Genomic DNA, 12,707 nt, shown 5'->3' with positions numbered 1-12,707 from the left:
AATTGTGAAAGTCATATTCTCTGACAATTCAACTCATAAAACCTATATGTTATAGCCCACAATCGACTCGACCCTGATGAAATTAGACTGAAATTTTCCACTTGTGAAAAGTCTCGTTGAATTGGACTTCCTATATTAGTTCATCTTAATGGAAAACACTAAGGAAATGTGATACATGTAGTAGATACTAGCAAATTGACACGTTATAAAAGATTAGAGATTCAAAACCCAGTTGAAAGTCGATAAGGAAAATCATAAACTTGTGGGTGGCTCGGTAAATATGAATGAGGATCCTCTTTGTGAGGATTCCGAAAATCCCTCAATCACGTCTGTTCATCATACATCATACGGGCAGAAATATTTATAAATTTTTTTATTTAAAATTAAATATAAATAATACTTGACAAAAATTGACTGTACGATATACGGTGAACAGAACTAATTGAAAGATTTCCGAAATCGAAGATCTGATCCTGATTCGGTAAATATATCCCAATGCATATCTTTTACGCAAGCTTTTGCTTGGGGTTTCGTTGAACGGCCAAGATTCGAAGCAATCGAACGGCCACGCTTTCTTGCCGCAAAACCCTTTAAAATTAGCGAATCGGAGGCGCACAAGGCAGAAGCCGGAAGCAAGCAGCAGAAGTAGAGCCCTTTGGAAGGTAGAAAGCCCCCCACTCTCTCTCTAAAAAGTCTCTGAATCATTTCTTCTTCCGAAGATTTCTCGCCATTTCTGAGCTTCCGTTTACTTCCGGTCATCGGAAAGCTAAGACGGAGACGAATCCGGAGCTGCCCTAAAACCTTTGGGGGTTTAGGGTTTCGGATTTGTAGTTGCCTCTCTGTGTGTGTGGATCTGCGGCCGATCAGAGTGTTGAAGGACATAACCGCGAGTTGGGGTTTACAGAGTTCGCCGTCGCTGCATGTTTTTCTTCTGAGAGAGGAGGCAATGGCGAGTTCTTATCCGGGAGCTGTTAGTGCTGTTCAGGTCAAGATTCAATCTTTATACTATTTCCGCTGTGTGTTTATATCTATTGTGTGTGTGTATGGGTGGTTTTGTATTGTGTGTAATGGATGGTTTGGGGGTTTTTGTAGGTGGGTTCGTACTTTGTGACCCAGTACTATCAGATTCTTCAAAAGAAACCCGATGTTGTTCATCAGTTCTACTCTGATGGAAGCTCCATGATTCGTATCGATGGCGATGCAACGGAATCTGCTGCCGGTATACTGGTAATTGTTGCCTTGTTACTCGCATGGATTTGAGTTTCTTGGTCAATGATAAATCAACATGTGTTTCTGAGAAATGATAGTCACTTTGTATTGCCATGCTCTGATTTTTTACTGTTTGGACTATATGCTGTTTCCTAGACCAAGAGGCGTGCCTCAGTTTGAATATAAAGCTACATCTCTATTATTATGTCAAGCTACAATTAAATGTTTGTGAAAGTCTAATTATCGGGGATTGGAATTGACTTACTCTGCATATGTACCGTTAACAACCTCTACTACATGCTCCTGATGTTTATGGCCCCCAATGCTTTCCTTTAGTCATGGATAACTTTAAGTGGTAGCTGATGAGGTTCATCCCAATTACGAACCAAGAATAAATAAAAAGGGAACTTTAGATGTATGGAAGTTGTTGGAATTGACTATCACCTTAAGTTTAGTGTTGTTGATTCCGAGGGAAAATTTAATATGTAACCCCTGCTTTAAGACTTTTAACTTATGGTTTGTATGTCCATTATTTGATCCTCAGTCAAGTGATGTTGAATGTTAATGTACAACCTTCTACATTCATGCAAGCATGTTTGTCATTTCAGATGACTCATTTGTATTCGTAGGTTGGATAGTTTTAGATCTGTGTGTTGTTTATTTTGTGCCCCTGTTATGTCATTAGCTCATGTGATGCTTTTTTTTTTTTCCCTGCAGCAAATTCATTCACTCGTAGTATCTCTAGGTGTTACCTCAATTGAGATCCAGACAATCAATTCCAGTGATTCTTGGGATGGAGGTATTCTTGTGATGGTTAAAGGGTTTGTTAAAACAAGGGAATCAAGTGGAAAGAGGAAATTTGTCCAGACTTTCTTTCTGGCTCCCCAGGACAAAGGTTACTTTGTTCTCAATGATATGCTTCAGTTCATTGAGGATGAAGTTGCTTTCCAACATCCTGAACCCATACAGTCAGAAAGCAGATTTGATATGCAACTTAGCGCTTCTAGCCCCCTTCCGGAACCACCAGGTGCTGTGACACTGCTGATATTACTTTGCTGGAGAAAGTTGGTCTGTATGTATTGGCTATAACTCAGTTTTTTTTTTTTGTTTTCTTGCAGTTTCTGACTATGTTTATGAGGAGGATCCCAGGGAGTATGTGAACTCCGTTGATGTAGAAGATGATCCAGTTGATAAGTATAGTCTCCCAGAGCAACAGGTGCAGCAAGATTTTGAGACTGAAGTTGTGGTGGAGGAAACTCCTGCAGAGGAGACATATTCTTCGTTTCAAAGTGTGGTAAACAATGTGCAAGACGAACCTGCTGCTGCTGTGGAGGAACCGGTGGGAGAGCCTCAAAAGAAAACTTATGCTTCTATAGTATGTGCCTAAACCCATTGTTTTGTGATCATGTCTTTATGGCCTTCTCTGCATCTTTGCGTGAGTGAATTTTTCTTTTGTGCATCAGCTGGAAACTACTTCGACTATACTGCTGTTGCACAACAATCTTACATTCCGTTAAGCTCTATTTTGTTGAATATGCTTTTGTAACTTGTGCTATATATTTTGTTGTATATGACTGAAAAATAATAGTTGCGGGTTGCTAAAGAACCGTCTGCACCAGTAGCAGCTCCACAACCTTATAATAGAAGTGCTCAAACTTCATCAGAGTGGAGTTACACACCTCAGCCTGCTGTTGAACAATCCAACTCTGCTCAGTCATTTGTGCCCGAGTCTGGGGCAGAAGCAACAGAGGAAGGTTATGCACTGGAGGAAGAAGGTAGCTTTTGAGCCATATTTTACGCTTTATGACATCAGCGAACTAAATTATCCATTGTTATTTTGTTGACCATGCTGGTTGTTACACCTGTTTATATTGCATTCTACTGTATTATAAATTTATTAGATTATTTTCTTTTGCAGAATGAAACTGATGAGTGACCATGCTATTAATTTTTGTATTTTAAATTGTATGATAAAGATTCATAATTTGATTTTTAAAATGAGAAGTTGGTTGGTGAGCTCCATGTATGAGGAATTTAGGATTGAAATTTTAGTTTCTTTGGTATGTCGAGATGTAGTTTTATTAATTTAACTTAGTACATTTTAAGCTTTTGTAAGTTGAACCTCGTGTTAAATTATTGTTCCAGGTGAACTTCTGAAATCTGTCTATGTAAGAAATTTGCCTCCTACGGTTTCTGAAGATGAGATCGAGGAGGAGTTTAAAAACTTTGGTCAAATTAGACCTGATGGGGTCTTTGTTAGGGCTCGCAAGGTGAGTGTATCTACAATTACTGCCAGTATCTATGAACTGGATCGGAGCTAAAGTAGAAATTGGTGCATGCAGGAAATTGGAGTCTGCTACGCTTTTGTTGAATATGAAGACATTGCTAGCGTTCACAATGCACTCAAGGTTTGATTTTTTGGTTAGAAGGATTTGAGTTCTTTGTTTACCTTTCAAAATGTTCATTGGATTAAGGCAAATTTCCTTTTATTTGATGAAAGTCTTCTCAGTCCTCATATGTGGTCCTGCATCTGTTGCGGTTTCTTAGGGCATGATGCATTTGTCTTTGGGCGTTCAATTGTTTAAAGAGTTCCCATACTTGCACTTTTGTCAACGTTGATGATCTATCTGCCTTTGTATTTGCTTTGTTATTTATTTTTTGGGCGTGCTTGTAATTTACACCTCTATACTTAAATATGTGTGGGCTTTGTTGTTGTGGCGTTTTGGCTCTTAAGGTCATTGGTTGCAGATGAATGGTTCAATCTTTCAATGCAAAGTGTAATTTGGATTTCTTGTGGGATATGGTCAGTTATTAGACAATCTCAATGGGATTCTTTATCGAGAGTTAAATGCAAAGTATTATTGTGATGATCTGTATATGTTGTGCATGGCCTGAAAGCGTGTTTTTCCCTGTAGGCATCTCCAATTCATTTAGCTGGAAGGCAAGTTTACATTGAGGAGCGGAGACCAAACAGCGCTGGAGCGGCAGCTCGAGGAAGTAAGTGCTTAATTTCATTATCCTTATATGATTAAAATCTTTGATGTGGCAAAGTTAAATGCTGTCAGACTATGCCTGCATTCTTTAAATACTGTATCTGTTGGAAAAACTTGACTGTTAGGGGATGTACCGGGGATGTTGGGTGGAGTCCTGGAGATGCCCCTCATGGTTGTGTTTGTCCTAACTCCTCATGTTGGCAGCTGCTGCAAGGAAGTGGTGTTGCCTTCATATATCGTGGAAATTTTTTGTGTTAGGGATAGAGAACATGCTTTTTCTCAATCAGTCTCGGAATCAATTTTGCATTACTCGTATAATCTGTCAGTATGATGTGCATGTCAAGGTTTTTCGTGGAATCACATCATTTCTGTTCATGAGCTTAGTGAGTCTATTGGCATTGCCAGCATTTAGAATGTGATCTACCAAATTATGAAGCATCTGTTTTCATTAGAGTTAACTGGTTAATTCGCTCAACTTTTGGTCTCATTATGTGCATTTTGATTTTTAAACCAGGAGGAAGGGGTAGAGGCAGAGGCGGTTACCAAACTGACGCCACAAGGGGGCGTTTTGGTGGCCGGGGTTCAGGCAGGGGTAGTTACCAGGATGGAGATTACAACAGACCAAGAGGCAATGGTTTCCATCAGCGTGGCACACGATAAGCCAGCAAGGAGTTTAGAAGTTCCAAGTCCACACGGACAGAATATCGAAGGAAAATTTACGTGAGGGGTGATTGAAAGCTTTTCGAATGCAGAAGATTCCCGATCGAGTATTTTCCTCTCTAGATAGTTTCATCAAATTGTATTTGTACTTTTTGAGTGTCACATGAAATTTTATTTGAACTTCCGTTTACAATTACAAGTTTTCGTACCCCTTGGATAGTTTTTATCTGCAATTCAAGTGGGGAATTTTGGGCCTTCGACGCCCCTAGTTGTGAGGGTATGTGTTAAGATGTTTGTTTCCAGTTTTCTACATGAAGGTATTCTGTTTTCGTTAATTTTTCGTGTTTCTGATTTGTTGTGCCTTTGCTTCAAGACCTATTATTCTGTTTTTCCGGTGATCGGATTTACTTCCGTTCTCATTCCGAGTATCGTCACTAACGGAAGAGGTAAAAAGTGAGAGGACAAATCATCCGGCAAAACTTTATACCATTTCGTCTAAGAAAAATGTTACATGAGTATTCATCGTCTACAATGCCCTCTGGTCATTGCTTGCTAGTGTTCTTCAGCTTCAAAATTATGACTACAATAACAGACGCAGCCCCCGTATATGCTTTACAACCTAGTCACCATACAATGCTATCAAAAGATTTTTTTAGGCACTTGCGGATGCCATGATTCCCTCATGAAGATAAGATGGCATGGCACGAGGATCGTTCTTCGCTTCAGCTTCGTCCTCGTCGTCCTCTACTTCCCAGAGAAAACCGGCGTACGCTGCGTGGACAAAGCTGAAATTGAAAAATGGCAAGTCATGTTATAAAGGGTGTGCGGAAATCATTTCCGTTAATTTAGACCTAAAATTCAACCTACCTGTCTTGAGGTGCAGCTTGGACTGCTCGTTCATAGTAGCTTAAGGCTCTCTCTTGGTCATGGTGTAGCTCCCATATTAGCTTAGCGTATTGAGCCATAACTTCACCATCATTAGGATCTGCTAGGATAGCTCTATAGTAGCACTCCTCTGCCCCATGAAGATCTCTCTTGGTCTGAAAACAAACATTTGATTTTAGTATACTCACAAAGACCGGAAATTAAAAGTCGAAAACACATCAGACGTGGGTTAGGTCAGTTTAGCCAAGGCAGTGTGTCCCCTCTTACACCTGAGTTTGATTCTAATCTCCGTATACTAGAGTAGTTTTGAAAGTTGAAGACACAAAGTTATAGAAGCAGTGGAGGTTCACCTTATACAAAAATTGAGCATAATTTCTAAGGAACAAAGGGTTGCCTGGATTTTCCTCAACCAGCTTCTTGTGATGCGTCTCAGCCCCATGGTTGTCATCTCCTCCATCACCATCATAGCCATCCCAATTAACATCTCCACCACCGCGGCTACCGCTTCCACCACCACCACCACCACTACCACCACCAAGCCCTAGCCCCCTTGCAAGATACATTTCTTGACTCGCAAGCTCTCTTTTTTCCTCAAACCCTGTATTCCATATTTTGTCCAAAAACTTCACATCCCGAGTTAACCTCATGTTCTTCACCTTCTCCTCTAAACAAACACTTTCGCCTTCCATCGCCGTCACTCTCTCCACATTCTCCTCATCAAACTCTTCTTCTTCTTCTTCTTCCTCGTATTCCACATCACTATCGTCCTCATCGTCGTCGTAACCACCCGACTTATGCAACGAAGGAGACGGTATAGTTTGCAGCATCGTGCACTTGGATCTTGCGGAGAACATGTTGAGTAGTTTTGAATCAAAGAACTGATCCTCAGTGTCACAAGAAGCATAGGCCAGTCCTTCCAAGTTCCCATCAGACTGAGCCCTTCGGAACCCGGTTAGCGAATGCCGGTCCGAATCAAGGGAGGAGTGAGAGATTGGTGAGGAGTTGTGTGAGATGTTGAGATATCCAGGTTGGTGGAATGAGAACTTGGTGGGAGCATGTTGGTGGAAGGTGTTTGGTTTGGGATCTGAGTGATGATTGCTGATGATGTTAGGGCTTTCTGAGGCGTATGATGCAAGGAGAGATCCAATCACTGGGGTTGATGAGCTCCTTAGCAACATGATTGAAAGCTTTTGCTGATGATTTTCTGTGATCTGTTATGCTGACAAAATTCTGTAAATGTTGGCAATAATAATATATGAGTTAGTGAAGTTGTATTATGAAGCTCAATTATTACAATATGCAGCCAAAAATTCAATATATTTATTTTCTATCGTTAGGTTTGTTCGGAAGTGCTTTGGAAGAGCCAAAAACACTTTAGAGAACGTTTGAAAGAAACATAAAAGTGCTTCTTGGTCATTAAAGCGATGGGATATTTTGTGAACTTTTGAGCTCTTCTAGTAAAAACATTTCTGGTGAACGTTCTTGTGAGCTTATGAGCATAAATACTTTCTACATAAATAGTCTAAATAGGCTTGAAGTGAATTATGCAGTTGTAGACCATGTACACTTTCCGATTACGAAAATCGAACCTTAAACCTATTCTAATCCTAACCCATACGAAACTACAACATTTTCTTTCAAAAAGATGAATCTTGTAAAAAGAGAAGAAAAAAAGGGGGACCAAAAGAAGAACAGTCCCATGAAAGCATTTGAAAACATGAGAAAATGAATAACAACGAGGAAGAAAGAAGCATTACCACTTTTTGGGATTCCAATTCCAAACACTCCTAAATTCCAATGCCGTAAAGGAAAAAGAATTATATTAATTAGCTTTTGTGTTTTTCTGCAGACATTGCTTCTGATATATATAGGGGCGGCTGGAATCTGGAGACGTGTGTTCTTATTGAATTTGACTTCCTTTTTTCCTTGGAAAATAATAAAAATATGATAACATTTGAATGGTTGTATTTTGTTTGGTGCAAAATATCAAGTTTTGGTTGCTTTCCTAGGCTGGAAAAGGTAAAGGATCTTTCAGGAAGCTGATGCGAAATGAAAGCTCTGCGGTGCAGCATATCCACCGTTGAATGCTCTCTCTCTCTCTCCACCAACTTTCTTCAGAAAAATCACATGACACTTGACCATTACAAGTTTTGGTTCTTTTCTTGGCCTGCCTAGGAGGAGAGGACGGCTAGATACAGGTAACTAATAGGGTAATGTAAGAGAGATTAAAATTATAGACGGAATTTTGAAAATTAAATGATATTGAAGTTGATGATTGATTTATTTATTACTTAAACGTTTATAAAAATGTTTATTCTTATTAATGACGCATCATTCGATTTACAAATTTTGTCTCTAAATTTAGTCTCGCAAGTTTTACTCTAGGTAACGAAAAGTACTTAAAGTTGATAAACACTTGTGCTTTGTCCTCGTTGTGCAAGTAACTTTACAGCCGTACACGTGGCAGCGATTGGACGGACACAAAGGTTAACGGCGCGCCTTCCATAATCAACGAACAATATTCATGGTGACAACAAGATTCATCCGATGCATTGTATTGTCTTTTGAAATGCATTTGAGCCTCGAGGCATCATAGCGCTCTTTCTAGAACATTTTAATTTGAAATTGATACGCTACTGGTCCTACGATTTAGTTGTGTTTCTTCTCATTTACAAGTGGTAACTCTTTCTTTAAAAGTTTTAGGTGAGAGGTCATGTAATATTGTTAATACGGTCTAGTCCTAATTCATTTATTTAAGAGAGCTTTAAAGAAAAAGGTTTGGGCCAACTTTTTCTTAACAAAAAACTACAATAAACTTTTATTTAACTAAAAGGGCTTAAGAGTTGGGGAATTTTAACGAAAAATTCCTGGTACTGTTCATCTTAATGAAAAATCACATTTTTACACTAAAAAATCAATCATAGTACTATTCACTTTACTTTTTATTTTGTCCTTATCGTTAAAACTCAAAAATTTCAAATCATTTTCATTAATTTTTCATAAAGTTTAACTATAAGGACAAAATTATTCACGTACCAGCCCTACACACATTAAAAACATGGGCTGAATTAAAGCCCAACCCGCAATAAAATTCTTTTTCCATAATTACCCCTAACAGGCTGGAATGTATGCGTGGACGAGCTTGTCGCTTGGTATTCCCCAAAGCAACAGGAATGCATGACAGAGTTTGTATTGTTAGATTATTTTGCGGGAGATTCGCCCATTAATGCTTAAAAATTTATTCAAAAACAAAAAAAAAAAAAAACGTCATTTTGATACAATTAGACTACTAGTCACCTTTTGTAGAGTATGTTATTATGCAGGTAGTCCATAAGCTAACATAGTCTTGCATCCAAAAATAAGATTAATATAATTAAGGTACATCTCATAAGAAATTTTAGGGTGTATTAATTATATTGTCGCATTGTGTTATTAGTTTACTAATGACTGCTAACGATATAACAGATATTTCGTAACTTAAGTCATAATAACTATGAATAAATAAGTATATATACAAACTCAACATCAATCAAACGGTACACTACATAAACCACCATGGGGTTTCTAATGGTTGGGAACAAATTTCAGGCCCGTATTCTATTTTATGGTGTGACAAATACAATATTTTTGCATGTGTTGAACTTTGGAGATAAATTGACACACCCCGACCGAGATCAGGACATGCTGGCCGTCACGTGGAAGTGATGTAACCATGTGCACAGTACGGAAGCTAAATAAAATAATAATAAAAGTACGAATAAATAAAAAAAAACAGCTTTACACAAAGTAATAACATACATGTGCAAGCGTAAGTGTGAAAATAAAGTTCAGAACACGAAGACCTAATGCAGTCCGGGAGAAACAACACTACATAACCACACCCGAAGATGGTCCTACATTGGTGATAATCTGTCAAATATGCCAGGAAAATCCTCTGGGGAGCCACCAAGAATGCTAGCCAACTAGAACCTGGAGGGGCACAAAACAAAAGTGTGAGTGGGCAAAAACAAAGCTTTTAAAAAAAAACCGTTTCAAAAACATGATTCTAACCCCTCGCCGTAAAACCTGTATACTTCCCAGAAACATAATATACATATATATATAATCATGCTCGGAAAATATGACATGCCAAATGTCTCTAAATAGAATGTAAGTGCTTAGGAAATATCAAATTAATGCCATGAATCTGTCAGCCGGAGTCACCTAACGTGACCTGTACGGCTGAATCTAGAGCTCGAATCTCCATTTCACTAACTATACCTGCACAAGAGTCGGAACCACCTAAAGTGGTATGTACGACAGGATTGGGTGTAATATAAGTACGCTCAAGTGCTACGATCACGTGAAGGCTGGTCGAATAATCGCGGGTTACCTATGAGTCGGAACCACCTAAAGTGGTCTATAAGACATGACTGTGCACCTAACTTGGATCCAAGATAAGTGTGTGGTGCGGGAGGTGAACATCACGTGAAGGACTGTGCCCAACTCTGGACGGGAGCACTAACACCGGGGGTGCAGGTTATGAGCTCTCAATGCATCTCAAACCACTACTGAACATGAACATAAATCATAACTCACCTGGCACTTACCTATGCATCCGCAGCACCAAGCATATATATACATGTACAACTAATAATGTGTAAAAGAAATGGCAAACAATAAACATGGCATATAAACGTATAACGTTTCAATTTATTTTCTGGGAAAAATATAAGTATATAGGTATTTACGGAAAACCAAAAGCCCACTCACTGGTATGTAGAAGGGTCGTAACCCCCTTGCCTCGAGTGACCACGCTCGTCATCGGGATAGGTCTCACTTATATGCGAAACAACTATAAAAACGTTAATTTTAAAACACATAATAAACCTTAAGAAATAACTTCTCATACAATGCTCAAATGGGGTGTATGAATACATCAACGTGATCTACTCAACCTCAGGAACATCCCCATATTTTTAGAAAAAATTTCCACCGCCGCACACGCCCCCACGCGCCGTCCAAGGCACGGCCACATGCGCTAGCCACGCGCAGGCATGTGCCTGGCACACTGACGGCGTCAGTTAACGCCGTCAGGAATATTCCGTCAACCTTAACAGATTCCGTTAACGCTGTTAGGAATATTCTGTCCAAACTGACGGAATATTCCGTCATCTTCTCCGACGAAGCTCCGGCGCCGGAAAATTGTGAAAACTTCAAAACGTTATATCTCACTCGTTTTTCAACCAAATTTCACAAAATTGGTACCAAAATGAAGCTTACAACAAGAGGAACAAATCTATACCACCTTCAAGCACTAAAATCCACGGAATCTCGCCGGGAAAACACCACCAACTCCGACCAAGTTTGAAACTCACAATCCCAACGTCCAAAACCTTTAAACGAACCACCCTGAGCCTTCTAAGGACCTCACCAAGATTCCTACAAGCTTGAAATTCTCAAAAACACAAGAATTAACGTGTGCATGAATAGTGACCAAATCGGGGTATCCCGAGTTCGACGTGAAAATGAAGGTATCCTTACCTGAAATGGGTATGGTTGAACTCCTACGGACCTCACGAGCATGAATATGTACTTTGTTTCCTTAATCTGTGAAGGTTTGGAGGGGGATAGAAATGGGAGAGAGAAAGGGCTCGGGACAGGGATACAGGGCAGGGAAAGGGTGAGGGAGGTGTGGGGGAGTGTGTGTGGTCCAAAACCTGCCAACAAAAATCCAAAGACAACCACACAATGAAACAACCATGCTAGGGCAAAATCGTCATTTCACCTCTACGGTTCGAAAATCTGGAACAGGCTGTCACATAAATGGACTCATTCATCTTCTTTTTCTTTCCCCTAGATTTTATTTTTTATTTTTATTTATTTTTGAACAGCTTTCCCCTGGAAATTAAGGCTCAAAGGTTGCTTAATTTCCTTCGGCCTTCAAGGCAGCAGCATCGGATTTTTCATGAGCAAAAAGATTAATTAATTAATTAATTCAAAACATATGTATTTATTCTATGGAATATATATATATATATATAGTGTATCATCCATGAGATAGATGTATATTTTGTTATTGTTCCATAAATAGTGTGAGTTATTTTGTTTTAGTTTTAGAAATAGTGTAGATTATTTTATTGTAGTTCCAAAAATAATGTAAGTTATTTTGGTTAAGTTTCATAAATAGTGTAAGTTTGCTGTAATTTCTGAAATAATGTTTATTTTTTTCTTTTCTTTTTTATAAATAGTGTGGGTTATTTTGATTCAGTTTTTTTTATTTATAAACAGTTTGTAGTTGTGTTGTAGTTTCAGAAATAGTGTGTGGGTTATTTTCGTTCAATTTCAGATATAGTGGTGGTTATTTTGCTGTAGTTTCAGAAATAATGTTTACTTTGTTCCCTTCCAGAAATAGTGTGAGTTATTATAGTTCAGTTTCATAAATAGTGTAAATTAATTTGTTGTGGTTCCAGAAATAATGTGGGTTATTTTGATTTTGTTCAAAATAGTGTGAGGTAGTTTGGTTATGTTTCAGAAATAGTTGAGGTATTTGTTGTAGTTCTTGAAATAATGTTCACTTTGTTCCGTTCAATAAATACTATGAGTTATTTCAGATCAGTTTTCAGATATAGTGTGTAATTTTTCCGTAGTTTTAGAAATAATGGGTTATTTTGGTTCAATTTCAAAAATAGTCTATTATTTTCATAAGAACTGATTTCCAACGAAGTCAAGTACTTTGCTTCTGAGTTCTTCGGAGAAGATGACAAGGAAGAGAGAGAGTCAAATTTAATGGAAATACTTTTGCAAATTACAATGGAAATAGATGAAAATTAAATTCTTCTACCATTAATCTTTTGTGTTAGTAGATCTAGTAACAGTTACTCTCTCATGCACATATTAAATTCTTGTTTGGGGTTGATAATTTTTTTAAATGAAAACTAAAAGCTTACTTTTGAATTAATTAAACTTTGTCTTGATTCT

At 38.4% G+C, this 12,707-nt stretch overlaps 2 protein-coding genes across 2 annotated transcripts; one reads left to right on the top strand and one right to left on the bottom strand.

The window, feature by feature from the left end:
- Nucleotides 1-611: 611 nt before the first annotated feature.
- Nucleotides 612-5,197, top strand: LOC103959813 (nuclear transport factor 2). The gene is made up of 9 exons (XM_009372184.3): nucleotides 612-985; nucleotides 1,093-1,227; nucleotides 1,927-2,236; nucleotides 2,328-2,584; nucleotides 2,798-2,984; nucleotides 3,355-3,479; nucleotides 3,552-3,617; nucleotides 4,125-4,206; nucleotides 4,717-5,197. The coding sequence occupies exons 1-9, from the start codon at nucleotides 947-949 to the stop codon at nucleotides 4,860-4,862; spliced, it is 1,347 nt and encodes a 448-aa protein (XP_009370459.1). The 5' UTR covers nucleotides 612-946; the 3' UTR covers nucleotides 4,863-5,197.
- Nucleotides 5,198-5,328: 131 nt separating this feature from the next.
- On the bottom strand, nucleotides 5,329-7,661 carry LOC103959823. Its single transcript, XM_009372193.3, has 4 exons — nucleotides 7,505-7,661; nucleotides 6,098-6,977; nucleotides 5,730-5,902; nucleotides 5,329-5,647 (listed from the first exon to the last, which is right to left on the bottom strand). Exons 2-4 carry the CDS (start codon nucleotides 6,923-6,925, stop codon nucleotides 5,515-5,517), a joined length of 1,134 nt encoding a protein of 377 aa, XP_009370468.1. The 5' UTR covers nucleotides 6,926-6,977; nucleotides 7,505-7,661; the 3' UTR covers nucleotides 5,329-5,514.
- Nucleotides 7,662-12,707: the final 5,046 nt, after the last annotated feature.

This window comes from the organism of the source record quoted next, unplaced genomic scaffold (genome assembly GCF_019419815.1).
Source record: "Pyrus x bretschneideri cultivar Hongxiangsu unplaced genomic scaffold, Pyrus_bretschneideri_v1 Contig10, whole genome shotgun sequence".
NCBI classification, from domain to species: Eukaryota; Viridiplantae; Streptophyta; class Magnoliopsida; order Rosales; family Rosaceae; genus Pyrus; species Pyrus x bretschneideri.
This window is presented reverse-complemented; position numbering and strand designations above follow the sequence as displayed.